Raw genomic sequence first — 22,006 nt, forward strand, 5'->3', positions numbered from 1 at the left:
AAGGCAGCGCCAGGAGTCTTCCTCTGCTCACTTGCAGACCTCCTTCAGCTTCTGTCTCACCCGCTCTCAGCTCGGCTTCCCGGTGTTGCAGCTGCTTTTCTTCCTGACTGTCATCTTCTTCAGGCTCCCAGCCTCTCACAAAGACACCTCCTGATGAACTCTCCAGCCAACTTCTCTCAGGCAAACTCTCCCAGATGCCTCTCAACAGCTCCTTATATTTGCCCCAGCCAGAACCCTCCAATCACTCAGCCACAGCATGGCCAACCTTCCACCACACTACCTCTGTTCAAACCCAGGACCAATGGGCATCTTTAGAATGTTTGGCTGTTCTCCAATGGGGTGGTACCAATTTCAGTCCAACCTTCTTACATGTATAACAGAAACGCGGCCTCCAATTCACCTTTCAGTGGCAACTGCCACTCCACCAGCACACCATATTTGCAGTGTATCTTGTCTCAGGCACAAGCCTCTAGTAAAGGACATACAGTTTTCCCTTCTCCTGCAAACACCTTCGTCTTTGGTCCTTCTTTCAAAACATAACAGCTGAACATATTAAACATTTACCTCACAAAGAAGCCAGTTTCTTCGCAAGTACATATCAAAATCTACAGTGCAAGGCGGGTGTAACAACCCTCAAATGTCCATCAGCGCAGACGAGATCTCTTAATATTTTGAATCCTTTTCATTTTTGGTCTATTCCGTTTATTTTTAAGTCATGGGAAATGTATCAGTGGGGGAGGGGGTCGAACATCTGTTTGCGCTGTTTTGAAATCATTGACAATGGTCCACATATAGTGAACCTTTAAAACAGGAAGGTCACATTCTGTAGTACTGAAGTAGTAACAAATAGGTAGCAGTACAGGCAGTGCCAGATTATTTTTCACAATTTGCCTAGGCCCTCTAAACCTGTATTTATTTTACACCGGAATTGCAAAACCTTTCAGATATTGGTTGTAGTGCTGCTTTGCAGTGTCATAAACTGTTCTGCTTTTCTAGTCTGTTGCTTCCTTATTGTTTTGTACAGTTTATTAGTTCCATGTACCGTGGCTTGAGCGCGTAAACTTACCTGCAAATTCTTATGCCAATCCTGCCTCTTACCTCCATTTTTTCTGGCTGGGAGAAGGCTGCCGCTGAGAGAGGGCTCACCATAAGCCATTACTGTCGCACCCTTTGCCGTTGTGGATGTGAGGTGCTCATGCATTTCCAGCCCAAAATACTCTGCACAGGTCGCGGCAACGGTCAGGGCTATAAAACTCGCCCTTCTAATCCCCTCCTGGCCGAAATGCCGCTGGCTCCTCTAGCTTGCGTGCAGAGACGTTGCACTTTGACATGTCTAGAAACACCCCCCCCTGAAATGCACACTGCTCACATGAAACAAAACTCCAAGCACGAAAAGCATGAACCTCTCTCTGTGCCATTGCCTTGTGTCGGAGTGGTGCATGTAGGCACGCTGCCGGCCCATCACGGCGTCACTGAAATGCGGATGCGTTGTTTCCTTTTTAATTGATAATTTTATTAAGAAATTCCAGTGCACTAAGAAACCAAAATCGAGAAAGGGGGGAAGGAAGGAAGAGGTCCTGCCAGTCTCCAAGTGCTGAGTGTAGGCCATAAGCGTTTTCCAACCGTGTTTCGGGGCAGATAGCGGGGTTTTTGCTTATTCCAAAACAAGGCCTACATTTTCCCAAATGTCTGCACTACTTACTCATTTTTAAACGTTTAAGCTGTAATGCAGTGCCCCAATTCTATGCATATGCGACTGCGCACACATGTGTCCCTGCTCCCACAACACGGGGGGGGGGGGGAGAGCCCTGCCTTGAAACGCGTTACTCTAAACATTAGCGACCAGAGATACTTTTGTTCCAGACTTACCCCTGGATGGGTTAGGCTGCCCTACCGTGAAACAAGTTTGGTGAGACAGGATCTGTCCCATATTTTCCAGGCCCAAGGGGTTCGGTCTCTTTCTGGTGTTGCACAACGCACATCCTGGTGGCCATCAGAAAGGTTAGTACGAGTACAAGTAGCAACTCTCTCGGTTCCACAGCTTCTTTTAGGTAACTCATGAGGATCATCTTAGGATTTGCTGGCATCCTGTCATCTGTTCAGTTAAGTTTAGAACTTTGTTTCTAACATGTTTGATATTTGGAAAAGTCCAAAAATGTGAACAAGGTCTGCTTTGGGGGCTTGGCAGTTCAGCACAACTCCAAGTGAATGTGGTAAAGGTTGCTTAGCTGGTACTATGGCGGGGGTAGGTGATGTGATGCCCATGGGCGCCAGTGAGCCCTGGACACTTTTCTTGGCGCCCGCCAAGGTGCCTCACCCCACCCATGTTTTTTTTCATGTCCTGACAACACTGGGATCACCACAAAGCAAACTGAGGTCCTCGGGCCTCTGCCGGCTTCATTTCTCATGAATGCCTGTGGGCCACACATGGGGCTCAGAAATGTTCTTAGGAAATACAGCTGGTGAGCAAGGGCAGGCTGAAGCTTTCCTCTGTAGTGCGCCTAGCCACCAAGAAAAAAGGGGGGGAGAAAAAGGGAATCCCTCTCCCTTCTGTCTGGTAAGCTGGAGGCGGGTGGGGCAGTGGGGCAGCTAAGGAGAGCAGTGCAGGGCTACGAAGGGCAGCAGTAAGCCAGTGGGGGGGAGTCAAATAAGCAGGCAAGTGGGGGAGGGGGAGCAGCAGGAAGCCAGCTGGGAGCAGCTGGAGGTAAGGGTGGTTGTGTGCCTGTGGGCTTCTTCACACAGAACGTTTATCCTGCTGTTGAGATTGCTCACTCATGGAGGCTTGCGGGTCCTTCTAATGATGTTGTCAACCTCCATGGCACATCCAGAGGTATTTCCTGGTTATTCCATCTTTAAAAGATCCGGAAATCATGAAGTATCAAATTAAGTTGGATTGTTGCGCTATTAAAACAGCCACTAGATGGTGCTGCTTCATTGAGTTCTACGGAAAGTCTCCACAATGGGAGGACCACGGGTGTTCTCTTTAATGCAAAGGCAGCCTGTATGTCTGAACGGATGGGGGCTGCATGTGTGTGAGAAAGACAGAGGGAAAGAGAAAGTGTTTTGGGGGGCTAGGGGATGTGGAGGGATCCTGAAAAGAAGTGGTGTGGTTTTTCACTTGCTTGCAGTGAGAAGGAGGAGGGAGGGAAGTGTGTGTAAGCGTCCTGGCTTTCAGGATACAGCTGACTTTGCTTTATTGGACGTTCTGGGAAGACTATTGAAAAAATGCTGACCCACCTCTTAAAACAATATAAGATGCTTATTATGAAATGCGAATGCTAAATATTAATGATGACTAATTAAGAATTTGACCATGTGGATAAGTAAGAAGCATTGTATTAACTTGTTGTATTAAAAGGAAGATAGGAGTTCACAAGCAGCTTCATAATGAAGTCTGAGTAAGTGGCCTAAAAATAATGGTCAAGATGACCTGGATAGTATCCAAAGAAAAAATGGTGATTTACTTCACTTGCGCCAAAAATGTATTTTGAGTAATGAATAGGTGTGAGACTGTTATTCCAGGGGACCGTCTACATGAGACTTTTACTCTGGTTCTACTTCACCTCCAAGTCGATTGTGTGAGGTGATACACACCGCTCCCCATAGCTAGCTTGGCATTTCTTGCCCTAAATCTGGGTTTTTTTCAAACTCATTTTGTGTCAGATTTTCCTGTCACAGGAGCTTCAATCCCATTCGGGAGCCCATGTGAACTCAGCTGGCTTTGTCGTGGCCGGTGCAAGCAGTGCAGATTGGCAGGAGGGAAAGTTGTGTGGGGCGGGGGCATGGGGAGAGCAGAGGGGTAAACATGTCTACCCGGAGGTAACTCATTGCCTTCAATTCCCCTTTGCTGAGTAGGAGCAGCCCTGCTGCTTGGAAACTGCTGCTGTGAGCGTGGGCTCAGTCGCTGCCTTTCACTTTAAATATTGGTCGCGCGCGGGACTGGGGAGGGGAGTCAGCCCTGCTGTTTTGAAACTGCGCAACGACGAAGGAGCTCAGCTAAGGAACGGTGGACGCCTGTTGCTTTGTAGCTGTGTGGCTTAGAAAGCGTGGATGCCAGGGTGGATAATTGTCATGAACCTGTACTCAGAAGCACCTCATTGAGCCCATGTGGGAGTGGGGAGAAGCCTGTTGATTGGGCTGTGAATACACGTCAAAGGCACTGTGCTAGTCGCTCTCCCTCCTCGCTGGCTCAGCGCTCTCTGCTCTCAGCACCTCTTGTACTCCCGCTCATTCTGCTCAGTCTCCAGGCAGCGTCCTTGCCTGCCCGCCTGCCCGCCTCATGAATGGGTGTATATGTGGGGTATGTCGTGAACATCTACTCGTGAGCAAGTCCTCCATTGCACTTCATCGAACACGCGAGGGAGGAAGGGAGGGGGTGCAAACCTGCCCTCATTGGCTGCCTCACACCTACGCAATTGATGATGTTCATTTCTACTCGTCCACCCCACCCCAACTAATGCTTAAAAATAATCGGAAGTGGAGGAATACAGCACCGCATGTACCATGGAAAGTACAAATTCGTTTCTGTGAAAATCTGGATTTTGACCAAATGACTTCACAAAGCGTTTCTGTTTAGCTTTGCCCCAGGTCAAACGTGTGCTTCAAGTTTTCTTTTATCAGTTAATGAGCAGAAAATATTGTAAGGTATACATCAAAAAGCTTGATATACAGATGTCTAGAAAAAATTATAGACTTCAGTTTAATTGGAAAATTTTGAGTAAGGAGTTATCTTCTCAAAGGTATAATTCAAAAATGATCTTATCTAGCCTGAAAGTTGTACATGTAAGCCTTTAATGTACGTTCTAATTTTTAAAGAATGTTTAATAACAATGAGACAATTAAGACAGTGAGCCCTAATTTATAGGACAGTGAATAATATTAGTTATGAGGTAATTTCTACACAAAAAGTATAAATATGTGTCGATTTTAGAATGCAGGAGCGTCTTCTCAGAAGTTCACCAGGCCCGTGTACCCATCAGCTAAATATTGAATAGAAAACTTGATACTTAGAATGAGATCTCTCCTTTTTGAAGGTGTTAAGAATAGATGTCTAAGAACAAGAAATGGTTAGGAAATTCCATGTCTTTTAAAGTTATTAAGGGCGCAACTCTTTTGAGATAGTTGGCAGCCTCCGAAGTCAGAGGCTGCCGAGTATACAATGCAGGGTGGCCATAGCATGGAGGTGGTCCTCGCCTTCATGCTTCGGCCGCTCTGCATCTTGGGCTAGACAGCTGATTCTGGCTATCTGGCTGCAGCTTCAGGGAGGGGGAGGAAGGAGGTTGTGCGGCACAGAGGAAGCTGTGCAATGCATCTTGCGCGGTCTCCTCCCCTCCCCACCCCCAGGACCGCCTCCTTTTCCCCGTCTCCATGCTCCATTTCCGAGTGCTGAGACGTAGCCAGTGCGGAGAGAACCGCACTGGCTATGAGGGGGTGGAGGAGGGGACAGGGAGCACAGTCTCTGGGAGCTGTTTGGCGCCTTGGCTCCAACCTTGGTTCCCAGAAACCAAAAAATCCTATAGCCCTCTAGACAGTGTCTAGGGGGCCATAGGATTGCTCCCTAAGATCTAAGTACCTTTAGCAATGCTCTGTATAACAACAGAAATGTTTTGATATGCAAGTTATCATGTAATGCTATAGGTATATTTCTAATAAAAATAATAAATGGATCAAAAAAGATTTTCCTGTACTAATTCTTGTTAGTACAAAACCAAGATTGCAATCCACAAAACAATCCAAAGTGTACACTTTGTTTAGAAGTACTTTATTTGCTATAGATGGTAAACAGGCACCTAAATGCTCACGAAGTACTGAACTATAGACAGATAGCTCAAACAAAGTCAAACTTTAACTTATGTATGCATGCATGGTGGATATATGGTGTGTGAGTGTGTGAATGGACAAAAGATGGATGGATGGATGGATGGATGGATGAGGGTGCGTGGGTGTGTGTGTCGGAGAGAGAGAGAGTCTATGGGTGGTGATTCAGAATGAGAGAGAAAAAGAGAAGCGGGGGCGGGATGAGTTGTCTGGCAGGTGGGGTGGGGAGAGACAAAGAGTTTGCTGTCTGTGAAACAGGTTTCTGTTGGTGCTGAAAGTAGTGGGTTCAAATGAGTTGTTTAGTGTATTGGGGCTCAGGCCCACCCCTGCCTTGTACTCAGTCTTTGGGGCAAGTTACTTGCCATTTGTGAATAGCCAGATCTCCCATGGCAGCCATTTTGTGCACAGGCCCACATTTCTCAAATTGCCAAATGTGCCCACGGGCACCAAAACGTTGCCTACCCCTATATGAGGGTGTCACTGAGAAATCATTTTTTTAAAAAAATTCCTTAAATTTGTATCCATTATGTTGGCTGATATATTATTAAAGATCCAGGGCTGTTCTTGTTCATGTGTTTGGATCCTTCTTCCACCTTTCTTTCTAAGAGATCTGTGTTTGTCCCATTTCGTTATAATCTGTCAATAAAATATATGTATATATTTTACTAATCAGCTTTTTGAGTTGTCTGATTTGTTTCGAATTTGGACTTGTCTCGTAGTTGTCTATATTTTGCCAGAAATTTGCCTGTAATATGACAGGCTTGGAAATACCAGGCGATGAGTATGGTTGGTTCATGACACCACTGCATTCGAGCCACTGTTAGATAGCTGATTTCTTGTGGGTTATGGAAGCTGCACCACGGTGACCCCCAACGCAGTGGAGGCTCCTTCACAGGGCCAAATAGGGCTCCCCCCACTTAGGAGAAAGACAGTTGTTTAAAGATGTGATTGCATACAATTAAGCAGTGAAAGAGTTCTGTGGGGCCTAGGCTAAGTGGCTGACCAGTTAAGCCTGGCTTTCTTTTGGTTGCCCAGCCCCATCGCTCCTCTCTCAGGTCTGCACCACTGCTTTCAAGCTGCCTGGTCATTCAGGCCCCTGCTACTGTCCGGGCAAGGGAGAGGGCCTGCACACTGCAGGCTCACATGGCAAGACTCCCTTACTCAGTACAAGGAGGGCCCAGTTACCCCTTTCACGTTTGGACGCCCCCTCTTCGGGAATCATCAGAGCTTTTAGCCAATGGCTGCCAGCAGTTGTAAGGCAATTTTCAGCCAGCCACATAAATCTAGTGAGTCTAGAGGATGCTCTGCCCCTTGGATACCTCTTCGATACCACTTCCCTCCAACCGGCTGACTTTTCTCTGCTAGGGCAGGGCCATAGAAGGGCCAATTGCCACATTAGGAAGGAACGGTGCCCTTCTAAAGAGCAGGTTCCCCCTCCTTTTGCAAGTGGCCTGGCCTCTCTAACCGGCTCCGTGGTGTGACAAGGTAGGCCTGGCCTAGTATGATGTTCAGATTTGTACCCCAGTGTGCCCTCCGTCCCACCAAGGCATTATGCACACATTTGTGTTCCTTCCCCCCAAGGAGCTCCACGCGGCAGGAATTTCATTCGTCAGCCCTCGTTTATCCTCACAAAACCCCTGTGAAAACCCCTAGCTACATTATTGTGCAGGGATCTGAAGAGTTTAATAATACTTTCTTGATGCTCAGATATTCTTATAATTTGACTTCATGCATGCCCTACTGTTGCCACCCCTCCAGGATTCACCTGTAGTCTCCAGGAATCAGCGGGAGATTACTGAAAGCAATCCTGGAGATCTTAATAGTTTGGGTTGAGTGAAATCTGTGGACGCTGGTGGCTCCAGTTTCAGTGGGTCTGTGATTCCATCCTGGTTTTCAGTCAGAACCAACTCTGAAGGAGCTATCCAAGGTGCTGAACCCATCTTGGGGATAGGACTCAGCACCTTGAATTGCTCCTTTAGAGATCTGGCTGGTTCTGACTGAAACCCTGGATGGAATCACTGAGTAAAACTGTGTGTGTGTGTGTGTGTGTGTGTGTGTGTGTGTGGAGGCTGCTGGTTCTGATGTCAGTGGGGTGGTGAATCTGCTCCAGGTTTCAGTCAGAACCAGCCAGAACTCTGGAGGAGCTGCCCAAGGTGCTTTGCAGTGGTTCTGACTGAAACCCGGAGCAGATCCACTGCTCCACCGGCATTGGAGCCTCCAGCCTGCAGTGGCGTGCGTGTTGTGTCCTTCTCCAGGAATCGCTTCAGAGCTGGCAACCGCATTCTGCACAGGGCTCCTGCGATGCCTGTGTTCTGTGTGATGTGGAGACTATTCTACTGCTGAAAGGCTTTGCGCAGGAGCACAGTGTACAATGCGCAGATTCCATGCCTGAGGCTATGTGAAGCTGCACACGCAAGCACGCTCCCCTGTACGGCCATGTTTCTGTGATCAAGCTAGGGTAGTAACAGACTGAAAATGGTACAATGACCCAGGGCAGACTTACTGCCTTGACAACAGGGTCAATGGGGAAAAAGTGATACACCACATGGAAGAGTTCAGTAAAAAGACTATATGGAAATCTGCTATCGGACAGAATGCTGGGCAAAATGTCTTTATACATACAGACTGGCCTGCTTGATCTGTGAGGTGGAGGGGCAGCTGTGAGCGGAGGCTGGAGGCTGCGTAGTCACATCTTCAAGGACTGTCTGCAAAAAGGGAAGACCATATCTATTGCTGTACGTTCCAAAGTGTCCGTGTGTTCTTGTATTTGTTTTGTAGGAGAAACTTCATCAATGGTAACTATGGAAACTGGTCTTGAGTATGGAGAATAACAGTACTGATATAAGGTTTCTGACTGCTCAAAGCACTTTACTTATATAATTTCCTTCACCATGATAAAAGTGGTGTAACACAGGTTGCCTGGGGAAATGGAGTTAAGCAGTATCAGGTTGGCTACATGTTAAGTTCATACGCAGGTTCATAGCTTTGAAATAAGGGGACATAATATAAGTTCATACATAATAAGTTCATAGCTTTGATATAAGGAGACATCCCTTCTTCCTCTTTGGGGGCATTTGCCAGTCCCAAAGGCATGTTATGGCCTGGCCTCAGGGTGCTAACTTTCTGTACAAAAAACGTATATAAACAGGAGATGTATCAGATCTCATGTGATAATGAGGGAAGAAGTGACTAGACAAATGCTAAAAGCAACAGTGAGGCTGAGCTCCTCGGTAATTAGTTCCCAACTTTGGAAGCCCGTTTAGCCAGCCACTTCTGAGGGACCATTTCATCCCCACCTTTGCTCTGCCGTTCTGTTCCATTCTTGATCCTCCAAGCTCCTCCCCCATTCCAAAGGAAGCCCATAGACTGTTGCTATGTACAGAATCCTCCTCCTCCCCCACTTCTAACTGCAGAAAGCCTCTTTCCCGTCTCGTTCCTAGCTTGTCAACAGCTGCAAGGAGGCTTCCCTTTTGGGGACGAGATGCCAGTGGATGTACACTGGAGGAAAATGACTAGCAGTCTCTTTTGGCTACTCACGATGTTCTTGAGAAATATCCCAGCTGACACAGCTGCTCATAAACTGCCTCAGGGTTTTAAGTATGCTTCATACGAGGTCACCATCCCAAGGAAACTGACCCCCAGATATGGCCAATGGGAACCACAGGATGTCACTTACCTGCTACAGATTGAGGGGAAGGGCCACATGGTGCACCTCAGTCAGAAGAAGGGATTTGTCCCTAAACACTTCCCTGTCTTCACCTATAGTAAGGAGGGGGAACTCCAGGTAGACTATCCGTTCGTCAGGGATGACTGTTTCTACCATGGCTTTGTACAGGGCAAGGCCCCCTCTCTGGTCACCCTCAGCACTTGCTCAGGGGGACTCAGGGGTCTGCTGAGATTAGAAAATGAGACCTATGAAATTGAACCTGTCCAGGCATCTGCTACCTTTCAGCATGTGGTGTATCGGTTGGAAGAGAAGGAGGGTGCTGTCCGCATGAGGTGTGGGCTAACGGAGGAAGAGCAAAGTCGTCAAAAAGCCATGATTCAGAACGCAGATGATATAGCAACTAACATTGTTTCTGGAAGACAGTGGTGGTCACACATCAGGTATGCAGAGCTCGCCATTGTAGTTGAACATGAACGATATGTGCAGTTTGGCAAAAATGAAACTTTTATCGCAATACAGGTTCTGAATGTCCTCCATATTGCAAATTCGATGTATGAGCCACTTTCTCTTCAGCTGTCTGTAGCTGGTCTGGAAATCTGGTCAGAAAAGAACCACATAAAAATTTCTGACACCATAGATGACACACTTACAGCTTTCAATACTTGGAAAACAAATTCATTACTCAAACGTCTAGAGAATGATGCTAGTCACTTATTTGTATATAAGAGTTACGGATCTACACTTGGATTAGGATATGTAGGAACAATTTGTTTTAATTCAGCATCCGCTGTTGAGTCATATATGACTTCCAGTTTGTTCCATTTTTCTAACACATTTGCTCATGAACTAGGACATATACTTGGCATGTATCATGATAAAAAATACTGTAATTGTGGTAAAAAAGACTGCATTATGGCTGCATATCATGCAACCACTGATAAATTTAGCAACTGCAGTTATCAGCAGTATTTTGAAAACAGGAACTCCCCTTGCTTGTTAATTCCACCAGACCCTGATAAAATGTATCAGCTCAAGTCCTGTGGCAACAAAGTAGTAGAAAATGGAGAGCAATGTGACTGTGGGACACAAGCTGAATGTGAGTCGGATCCGTGTTGTCAGTCTAATTGTAAGTTGCGTTCAGGCTCCGCTTGTGCTCTTGGACGGTGCTGCGCCAAGTGTCAGTACCTTCCAGCCCGATCCATTTGCAGAGGGAAGACTGGCATCTGCGATCTTCCTGAGTACTGCAATGGGACTTCAGAGAGGTGTCCTGAAGATGTTCATGTGCAAGATGGTGCCCCATGCAGTGATGGCGCATACTGTTATCATGGGAAGTGCACTACTCACAATCGGCAGTGCAAAATGATCTTTGGCAAGGAAGCAACAGTTGCTTCAAAGACTTGCTTCGGAGAGATGAATGCTCAAGGTGATCGCTTTGGCAACTGTGGCCTTAAACACGGAACTTATAACAAATGTACAGCTAAGAATATCCTGTGTGGCCGAATCCAGTGTGAAAACATTGATAACTTGCCTTCTTTGGAGGACCACAGTACCGTACTTCAAACGGCCATTGCCAACAAGCAGTGCTGGGGTACAGACTACCACAGTGGAATGGGAATTGCTGATATCGGTGCAGTCATAGATGGCACTCCTTGTGGCACTGAGATGATGTGTATTGATGGGCAGTGCATGAATGTCTCCCTGTTGAAGTATGATTGTAATGTCACGAAGTGCCATAATCGGGGAGTATGCAACACCCACAAACATTGTCACTGTGATGATGGCTGGGAGCCTCCGGACTGTGTAAATAAAGGCTACGGTGGCAGCATTGACAGTGGGCCTCCTCCACCCCAGAAGCGAGCCATGAGTTTTACCAGAGGAGCAATTATTGCAGGAACTGTGTATTTCCTTGTTGCTGCTGCTGTTAATGTTGGCCTGGGTGTGTACTACAGGAAGGGACTAATGCACCAGTTTAGAAGATTGAGGGCAAGATTCCATCCAGCTAATTCAAACCAGGAAGGAACTCCACAGTAGATCACAAAAGTGAACAATGAAGGATGTGCCAAAGATGTACCCATGAAATAATAGAGATTATTATGCATAAATTCATTTGAGTGTGCAAGTTTTGATAATTTTTAAATGTACTTTTAATGAAATGTGTTTCCAAACTTTGGGTTCATTTATAAGGAATTTGCTATATGTTGAAACTGTCTCTATCTGATAGCTCACAGAAATCTCTGCCTTAATTCACTTGGGGAAAGACATTGTCCTCTGGAGGACTATAAGCTCCGAGAAATAGCCTGTCCACAAATCTGAGTTTATTCCCATCAAAACCTACATAAGTGGTGGCATTGTTTGAATAAATGAGTTCTTATACTCAAATTGTGCTAGCTGTTTAGGGATAAACTTGCAATCACATTCAATAATGGTAGTGGAACAGTAGTTTTGCTATCTCAGTGATTTGATATCATTGTAGCAAAGGCATTGCAAAAAAGATACTGATAACCGTAGAAGCAAAAACATTCATGATATAATGACAAACTATACAATCATCTATAACAATACTAATTATAACTTCAAGGGTGCAATCCTATGCATGTTTAGACAGAGAAAAGTCCTACAAGCCCAGCCTATTGCTGACTGGGGAATGCTAGGAGTTGTAGGACTTTTGTCTGTTTAAACATGTGTAGGATTGCACCCTAAACTACAAAAGACAGAAATTATACACTGAAATCCCAAATCCCATAATACATGTAGCACATATCAAAATCTGCAGTACAATAGGGGCATAACGTTTCTCAACATTCCATCAGCGCAGATGAAATCTCATAATGTTCTGAATCATTCCTTTTGAATAAATCCTAATGGAAGGTCAATGCATTAATTTATTCTGGGCTACAAAGAGCCATGAAACATACAACAGCAAGAAAAATACCATCAGTTTCCTCTGTTTGTAAATAAGTAACAATGGAGTGTGATTACAAGTAAGCAATACATATATCCATAGTGTATCGTTATTGCGAAGCTCTGAAGTTCTACTGGCAGGAGACGTCTTGTACAGTCTCTAAGAGCCAAGCAAGCGGCCCATGTTTGGATCTCTCAATTATTATTTTTTAAACGGGAAAGTCTCAAGATCCCCCAAATTGGATCTGTTTATTATTTATTTTAGAATATTTATGTACTACTTCCCATTTTAAAATCCTGAAACAGTTCACAACAAATTACAAAACAAAACATCTGTCTCCTAGATGGGGCTCTTCAGGGTGTGGCACAGACAGTAAGGCCTCTCTGGAAGATTGCAGGGGTCTAATGGTTCTATACAGGGGGAGACAATCATTCGAGTATTTCGATAGGTAGAAGGGATTTTACCCTTCATCACATGCTTATTGCCTGAACTAACCAAGGCAGTTGCAAGTATTTTACTGGCAATCAGTTCATGTGGAGTTGCCAATCACATAAAAATGGAAAAGGAGTGCTTTGGCTATTGGGCAGTATAGAAGTGTGATTGATTGATTGATTGATTGATAGAGCTTCTAAAATTGCCACTCACATCATTTTGAGGGGATTAAAATGGAGTCAGCCAAATGCTACCTGAGTACTGACAGCTGAGTGGAAAACATGCGCTGCATCTAGGAAGCACTAGAAAGAGACATTGTTTAGGTCAAGGGTGGGGAATCTCAGGCCCCAGGACCAAATCCAACCCTCCTAGGATTCCAACCTGTCCCTCTGGCATTCCCCAGATGCCCGAGCCCCCTTTCCCTGGCCACCCATTGTCAACAGATTGGTGGTTGCCTGGCTTTTGCACAGTTCCCCCTCCCCCCGCATTCTAAATGGCTGAAATGGCTCTCCTAAAGTTTTGTTACTGGCAGTAAGTGCTTTAAACTAAAGTATGCTGGTATTTTTGGCATTGTTAGAGAACTGAACTTTGCTGGATCGCTTAAGTTCTGTCTTTTAACAGAATAATGGCCATTGCTGGAAAAGGGTGTCCATGGCCTGGCTGGCAGGGATCCGTCAAGAGTTAACAGATCTTCACAGGGAGTGGATCTTGGCTCAGCCTCCTTTTCAACACACATTCCACTGCCCTGGTAACTCCTGAACACCTTCTCCTCAAGCAGGTGTCCCTGCCTCTCTGCTGACTTCTCCTTTCAGCTTCCTTCCCAGCAATAATGATGGCCAAATCCACGGTGTGGAACTTGGGGCCAAAGCAGACATGACTTTAAGGATGTAGCTGCTTTTGTTCTTTCATACTCTTAATGTAAGCACATAGCCCCCAATCTGGATTGAGACCTTAATCTCAATCCATTAACCCTTCCCCCTGCCATGGGCCAGTCCATAATGGGCCTGCCCCCACCTGCAATTAATGGCGCCAAATAGTGATCCATTAAAGCAATTAGATCACTATTTTGCAATAGAAATTGCAGGTCTGGGGGACAACCTGGATTGGGCCCATAGCAGGGAGAAAAGGTCAAAGCTGCCCTCTGCCTCACACTAGGCAATCCAGATTGGGGGCCCTGCACTTACACTAAAGTAAAAAAGAAGAAAGGATGTAAATGCTGGCTATGTTTTTAAAGTAGAGGTGTACATCCACCTCTCGCTTTGACCCAGAGTCCAATTCAGTACTTGGGGAAATGGTCTCCTTCTCCTCAGACCAATTTAGAGATGGCCTTCTTCAGCTCAGTTGAAGCCCAAGCCAGGTTCAGAAAACCAAGGCTTTCTGCTTCCTATTGACTAGCATGGGGAATCCAAAATTGGCTATAACTTTTTTCTCTTGGTCAGAACTGGATGATAATTGAAGACACAGCAATCCCTTAGGTGGGGATTACATCTGCCCAGTGTCAAAAGTGCAGGCTCTTCATACTATGTGCCTTTATATTTTGATTTATTTTTAAAATGGCTGATAACTTTTATATTTCTTGGCAAAATTGGATGAAAATTGAGGAATTGTTATCTGTACTGAGGGGACAAGTCTGTCAAATTTATGAATGATAGCCACGGGGTGGGGAATGGGGTGTCTGCAAGAGCCACCTTGACAATTTGAGTGGACATGCTAAGTCCCCTATGTTGCTTGTGGAATACTGCTCTGAAAATTACAGGAAACCTAGCATTCTTCATAAAGAACACACCTGCCAAGTTTCAGAAAGATAGGTCTAGCAGTTCATCTGGAAGGGGAACTCTCCAATTTGGGGGGGAGCACATGATTTGCTTCTCCTTCCCTCCCTCTGTAATTTTTTGGTCAATGTGTGGCATACATCCTAGAGGTGTCCCTAAGCAAGAAACCTGCTAAGATACGGAAGGACAGATGCAAGGGTTAGGGACTAAGCTTGAAAATCAGTTTGCTTCTTCATAGTTATGTGTGGTGTTGTTGGAAGAATTACCATCTCACAGTACCACCCTTACCTCCCTTCAAAGCAGAGTGATTGGGGCCTCTGGTAAAAGTTGCCCTAGCATTAGAAAGTGGATTTCTCAGTCACTCAGCTGCACTCGCTTCCCCCCACCCTGCAACATGTAGGGAAACAAAACAAAACATGCTATTTGGAGACATAAATTCTGGTGTGCCCCTAAGCAGGAATCTGAAACAAAACCTTGTTCTGGACTGTCATTGATTCTGTTGGCTTTAGAGGGACGCTACTCCAAGGAATAAAACTGGAGAACATCAAAAGTCACATAGTGAAAATGAGAGACAAAGTAGCTTCCCCTGAAGCCTTGTTCTGGACTGGCATTGGTTCTGTTGGCTTCAGGGGAAGCTACTCCCAGGAATAAAACTTTATTCTTTTACATTCTGCAACTTTGTCTCTCCCTTTCATACCTCTAGTATTCATGCCACAAATTGACCCAAAAACCACAGGGGGAGGGAATAAATAATATTTAGAATAAATATTCTAAAATAAATAATAAATAGATCCAACTTGGGGGGATCTTGTCACTTTCATATTAAAAAAAAGGGAGATCCAAACATGGCTGTCTTGCTTGGATCTTAAAGACAGTACAAGACACCTGCTATCAATAGGACTTTGGACCTTGGAAGGACTGTACAAGACGGCTGCTATCAGTAGAACTTTGGAGCTTCACATTAACTATACACTATGAATATATGTATCGCTTACTTGTAATCACACTCCATTGTCACTTCTTTACAAATAGAGGAAATTGATGGAGGTTTTCTCTGCTGTTATATTTTTTATGACTGTTTATGACTGGATTCCACTGGGATTTAATCAAAAAGGAATGATTCAGAACATTAAGAGATTTCATCTGCACTGATGGAATTCTGAGTAACATTACATCCCTGTAGTGTAGATTTTGGTATGTCCTACATGTACTGGGATTTGTACTTTCAGTGTATAACTTTTGTCTTTTGTAGTTCAAAGTTATAATTAGTATTGTTATAGATTTTTTATATATTTTGTCATTATATCATGAATGTTTTTGCTTCCATGGTTATCAGTATCTCTTTTGCTATGCCTTTGCTACAATGACATCAAATCACTGAGATAGCTTTGTGTTCTGCTACCACCAAGGGATTTAATTGCAAGGTTATCCCTGAACAGCTAGCACAACTTGACTATAGGAACTCATTGAGTCTAACAACATCACTGCTTACATAGGTCTTGATAGGAATAAACTCTTGATTTGGTGACAGGCTTTTTCTCTGAGCATATAGTCCTCCATTTCAGAGGACAATGTCTTTCCCCCAATGAGCGAAAGACAGAGATTTCTGTGAGCTATCGGATAGAGACACTTTCAACATATAGCAAATTCCCTTTTAATAAACTCAACACTTGGAAACAAATTTCATTAAAATAACACATAAAAATAATGATTGAAACTTGCACACGCAAATGAATTTCTGCATAATAATCTCCAATATTTCATGGGTACATCTTTGGCACATCCTTCATTGTTCACTTTTGTGATCTACTGTGGAGTTCCTTCCTGGTTTGAATTAGCTGGATGGAATCTTGCTCTAAGTCTTCTAAACTGCTGTATTAGTCCCTTCCTGTAGTACACACCCAGACCAACATTAACAGCAGCAGCAACAAGGAAATACACAGTTCCTGCAATAATTGCTCCCCTGGAAAAACCCATGGCACGCTTCTGGGGTGGAGGAGGCCCACTGTCAATGCTGCCACCATAGCCTTTATTTACACAGTCCGGAGGCTCCCAGCCATAAACACAGTGACAATGTTTGTAGGTGTTGCATACTCCCCGATTATGGCACTTTGTGACATTACAATCATACTTCAACAGGGAGACATTCATGCATTTTCCATCAATACACATCATGTCAGTCCCGCAAGGAGTGCCATCTCTCACTGCTCCAATGTCAACTGTCTTCATTCCACTATGGTGTTCTGTACTCCAGCACTGCCTCTTGCCAATGGCCGTTTGAAGTACGGTACTGTGGTCCTCCAAAGAAGGCAAGTTATCAATGTTTTCACACTGGATTCGGCCACACAGGATATTCTTAGCTGTACATTTGTTATAAGTTCCGTGTTTAAGGCCACAGTTGCCAAAGCGATCACCTTGAGCATTCATCTCTCCGAAGCAAGTCTTTGAAGCAACTGTTGCTTCCTTGCCAAAGATCATTTTGCACTGCCGATTGTGAGTAGTGCACTTCCCATGATAACAGTATGCGCCATCACTGCATGGGGCACCATCTTGCACATGAACATCTTCAGGACACCTCTCTGAAGTCCCATTGCAGTACTCAGGAAGATCGCAGATGCCAGTCTTCCCTCTGCAAATGGATCGGGCTGGAAGGTACTGACACTTGGCGCAGCACCGTCCAAGAGCACAAGCGGAGCCTGAACGCAACTTACAATTAGACTGACAACACGGATCCGACTCACATTCAGCTTGTGACCCACAGTCACATTGCTCTCCATTTTCTACTACTTTGTTGCCACAGGACTTGAGCTGATACATTTTATCAGGGTCTGGTGGAATTAACAAGCAAGGGGAGTTCCTGTTTTCAAAATACTGCTGATAACTGCAATTGCTAAACTTATCAGTGGTTGCGTGATATGCAGCCATAATGCAGTCTTTTTTACCACAATTACAGTATTTTTCATCATGATACATGCCAAGTACATGTCCTAGTTCATGAGCAAATGTGTTAGAAAAATGGAATAAACTGGAAGTCATATATGACTCAACAGCGGATGCTGAATTAGAACAAATTGTTCCTACGTATCCTAATCCAAGTGTAGATCCATAACTCTTATATACAAATAAGTGACTAGCATCATTCTCTAGACGTTTGAGTAATGAAACTGTTCTCCAAGTATTGAAAGCTGTAAGTGTGTCATCTATGTCGTTAGAAATTTTTATTAGGTTCTTTTCTGACCAGATCTCCAGACCAGCTACAGACAGCTGAAGAGAAAGTGACTCATACATCGAATTTGCAATATGGAGGACATTCAGAACCTGTATAGCGATAAAAGTTTCATTTTTGCCAAACTGCACATATCGTTCATGTTCAACTACAATGGCGAGCTCTGCATACCTGATGTGTGACCACCACTGTCTTCCAGAAACAATGTTGGTTGCTACATCATCTGCGTTCTGAATCATGGCTTTTTGACGACTTTGCTCTTCCTCCGTTAGCCCACACCTCATGCGGACAGCACCCTCCTTCTCTTCCAACCGATACACCACATGCTGAAAGGTAGCAGATGCCTGGACAGGTTCAATTTCATAGGTCTCATTTTCTAATCTCAGCAGACCCCTGAGTCCCCCTGAGCAAGTGCTGAGGGTGACCAGAGAGGGGGCCTTGCCCTGTACAAAGCCATGGTAGAAACAGTCATCCCTGACGAACGGATAGTCTACCTGGAGTTCCCCCTCCTTACTATAGGTGAAGACGGGGAAGTGTTTAGGGACAAATCCCTTCTTCTGACTGAGGTGCACCATGTGGCCCTTCCCCTCAATCTGTAGCAGGTAAGTGACATCCCGAGAATCTCGTTGTCCATATCTGGGGGTCAGTTTCCTTGGGATGGTCACCTCGTATGAAGCATACTTAAAACCCTGAGGCAGTTTATGAGCAGCTGTGTCAGCTGGGATATTTCTCAAGAACATCATGAGTAGCCAAAAGAGACTGCTAGTCATTTTCCTCCAGTGTACATCCACTGGCATCTCGTCCCCAAAAGGGAAGCCTCCTTGCAGCTGTTGACAAGCTAGGAACGAGACAGGAAAGAGGCTTTCTGCAGTTAGAAGTGGGGGAGGAGGAGGATTCTGTACATAGCAACAGTCTATGGGCTTCCTTTGGAATGGGGGAGGAGCTTGGAGGATCAAGAATGGAACAGAATGGCAGAGCAAAGGTGGGGATGAAATGGTCCCTCAGAAGTGGCTGGCTAAATGGGCTTCCAAAGTTGGGAACTAATTACCGAGGAGCTCAGCCTCACTGTTGCTTTTAGGTATACTCCTAATACCTTGTCACAAAAATTCAATATGCCTTGGTAAGATGTTCCATGTAGAACCAAGGATACAGAGGGCACAAAGAGAGCTGCTGGTGCTGGCCCTTCCTTTGGTGTAGAACGAGGAGGCGATTTACTGTTCATGTGCAATAGGCGTGAAACCTCCGGATGTGTGCGAAGGCCTCCCTCTGCAGATAGCTCTGATGGCGAACTAGCCAGTATGGGCACATCCTTCCATCTGACCAGCCATAGACATGGCTGGAGTGAAGCACCATGTGAAAAAAAGCACTGTCTTTGCTGGTAAAACAATTACCTGTTGTCAGCCTTCGCAAAAGGTAGGGACCTCTAGCTAGAGCATATACGCATAACTACTCTTGCACTCGGCACCCATGGCAAGAACCTGAGGTTGATCTGAATTCCCTTTTATTCTTAGGGTGGGGGTGAACCTCTTCCGTCATCTAAGGTTAACCCCCCCACACCTTTTTTAGGTTGAAGCAGGTTCTTTTCTGCTCTCCAGGAGAACTTGTGCTCCCCTTGTAGTTGTGATCCCCATTTCCTTCCCTTGCCCCTCACCATGTAATTTCACAGCTCTGGTTTTTCTGTTTTGTTCTTAATTTCTTGGAATGTTAGGGCTCAAGGGGACCTGCCAAGGCACTGCTGGCCTTCAGTCTTCCATCCTCGCTGCATTTTGCAGGAAACAAAGTGTACTTTGAGGCAGTGGCAGCTATGGAGTTTTGGAGTTGTTGGGGCTAATTTCTTTCTTTTGCCCATGCATAGCACACATCACTGCAATAGTTGTAGTGTACAACACACACACATAGTTTTCTGTGTTTATGCACGCTTTTGGCTAACAAAACAAAAGCCCGTCACTGACACTCCCCCGGCATGTATTTTTCAAAGGTATTCATCTCTAGCAAATGACGCCTGATACAGTCACTTCTCACCTCATTATCACATGAGATCTGATACATCTTCTGTTTATTTATGTTTTTGTAAAGAAAGTTAGCATCCTTAGGCCAGGAGATAACATTCCTTTGGCAAATTCCCCCAAAGAGGAAGAAGGGATGTCTCCTTATATCAAAGCTATGAACTTATTATGTATGAACTTATATTATGTCCCCTTATTTCAAAGCTATGAACCTCCGTATGAACTTAACATGTAGCCAACCTGATGTTGCTTAATTCAATTTCCCCAGGTAATCTATATTACACTACTTTTATCATGGTCAATGAAATTAGCGGGGCTGTGCACCAATTCAGTCCAAAGCCCGAATAACAAGGTGAAGTGGGTTGATTTGGAGATGCCTGGTCTTGCTACGAAGCTGATGAGAACAGTACCAAGGCGTCCTGAGCCGAAGGGGGTCACCTATGAGGCGCCTCGGTCTGCCTTGTATATTTGGACTCTTCTTATGCCTTCTGAGCAGCCCAAATAGGCTGTCTCCAAAGTGTATCAACTTCTGAAAGATCACACAGAGGAACAGGAGGGAGAGGAAGGGAGCAGACATGGATATGCCAAATGTATCAATTTGAGAGAGATCCAGCCACCGCGGAGGGGCAGGGGAAGGGGAGAGGAGGAGGCAGAGGCGGCGGGAGTGAGCTTTGCTGTGAGTCAGCCTCCTTTTGCTCATTGTGAGAGAGGTGGTGTTACTGGACAGGAGAGGGCTGTCTGAACCTTATTTGGCTAGAGCAGTGGTCTCCAAAATGGGGTGCACATACCCTGGGGGGGGTAAGATGATCCATTGGGGTGCTTGAGCCGCCTGATAATTTAGCAGCCTCCCACTGCCCTGACAAGCTGCCACTGTGTGTAATGATGGTGGCGGCGGCGACGGCAGCAAGTTGGGATGGGAGCTAAGCTCCATGGCATTTTTCTGTCCACTCCAGTCCTATCCTGCCTTTGCTGCAGCCACCAAGAACAACTACACCAGTCTCTGCCAGGCATGGCAGAGGAAGCCTTAACCCTTCCCACTCTCCTTTGGCAGAACGAAGCCAAGAAGAAAGTGTGTGCTAAGGGGACTGGGTAAAACGAGGATCCATAAAATCAAAAAGGGATCCTCATGACTTTATATGATTTTTAAAGGGAAGACCCACAAAACCACCACCCAATCACAGAGCACATCTGCCTCTGTGGACAGAACCAGAAAAATCACAGATTTGCCGCTCATGGGCACAGCCACAGCACAAAAACATGGATCCTTGGCAGGGATCCTCTTGATTTTGTGTGATCTTTATAGAGCAAATCCCCCAAGCCACCATGCAATCACAGAGCACATCAGCTTCCATGGACGGAACCAGAAAAGTCATGGATCCACCACTCATAGGCACAGCCATGGTGCAAAAACATGCCTGGATCCCTGTTTTTGCGCTGTGGCTGCGCCCATGAGTGATGGATCTGTGATTTTTCTGGTTCAGTCTGTGGAGGCAGATGTGCTCTGTGACTGGATAGTAGTTTGGGGGGGTCTTCCCTTTAAAAATTGTATGAAATCATGGAGATCCCTTTTTGATTTCATGGATCCTTGTTTTACTTTCTTCCCGTGTGATGACAGCTATGTTAGTGTCTCCCTACCCACCCTTCTGTAATAGGTTTACCGATCATTCTTCTTGTTTGTTCATTTAAAAATCCAGACAATTGCACTGTACTTGCTTATCTCCCCCCCACACACCTTTTCAATTCTCTCTCAATCATTAGTTTGCCCTTACTTTGATTCTGCCTAGATTACACACACACACACACTTTCCCTTGTTCTTGGCTCCCTTCCACCTCCCCTTCTCAATTCCTATACCCCTTCCCTTCCTATTTTTAATCTCTTCCCCTCCCCCAAACAACAACAAAAGAGAAACCTAACCCCTTTCTCTTCTGTTAGGATTACAGTTAGTCCCACCCTCCTTTGCATGTAGTGTAGTGTTTGCTTTTCTTTTGCTCATGTGCACGTGTGTGTGCTTGTGATGTGTGGACAAGCAAACAGTGTGTGGTGAACAACTACACACAGTCCACATTTCCAAAAACAGTGGGCAAAGGACTACATGTTAACAGCTATTATTTAAATAATACAATGCTACACTGTGTGTTGCAAAGCAAGCAAGCCCAATATGAGGCATGTTTGGGGTCTTGGCA

General features: G+C 45.2%; 2 protein-coding genes across 2 annotated transcripts; one reads left to right on the forward strand and one right to left on the reverse strand.

Annotated features, from left to right (window-relative positions):
- The first annotated feature begins 9,123 nt into the window (after positions 1–9,123).
- Positions 9,124–11,515, forward strand: LOC146357442 (disintegrin and metalloproteinase domain-containing protein 20-like). Its single transcript, XM_084827590.1, has one exon. The coding sequence runs from the start codon at positions 9,299–9,301 to the stop codon at positions 11,513–11,515; it is 2,217 nt and encodes a 738-aa protein (XP_084683716.1). The 5' UTR covers positions 9,124–9,298.
- Positions 11,516–16,396: 4,881 nt separating this feature from the next.
- LOC146357443 (disintegrin and metalloproteinase domain-containing protein 21-like) lies at positions 16,397–18,788 on the reverse strand. The gene has a single exon (XM_084827603.1). The coding sequence runs from the start codon at positions 18,611–18,613 to the stop codon at positions 16,397–16,399; it is 2,217 nt and encodes a 738-aa protein (XP_084683729.1). The 5' UTR covers positions 18,614–18,788.
- Between the last annotated feature and the right edge of the window lie 3,218 nt (positions 18,789–22,006).

This window comes from Heloderma suspectum, chromosome 1 (assembly GCF_057233095.1).
Source record: "Heloderma suspectum isolate Gila_16-S chromosome 1, 16-S_ref, whole genome shotgun sequence".
In the NCBI taxonomy this organism is placed as follows: domain Eukaryota; kingdom Metazoa; phylum Chordata; class Lepidosauria; order Squamata; family Helodermatidae; genus Heloderma; species Heloderma suspectum.

Coding starts and splice junctions, on each gene's coding strand:
- LOC146357442 (XM_084827590.1), top strand. CDS start 9,299: ATGCCAGTGGATGTACACTGGAGGAAAATGACTAGCAGTCTCTTTTGG.
- LOC146357443 (XM_084827603.1), bottom strand. CDS start 18,613: ATGCCAGTGGATGTACACTGGAGGAAAATGACTAGCAGTCTCTTTTGG.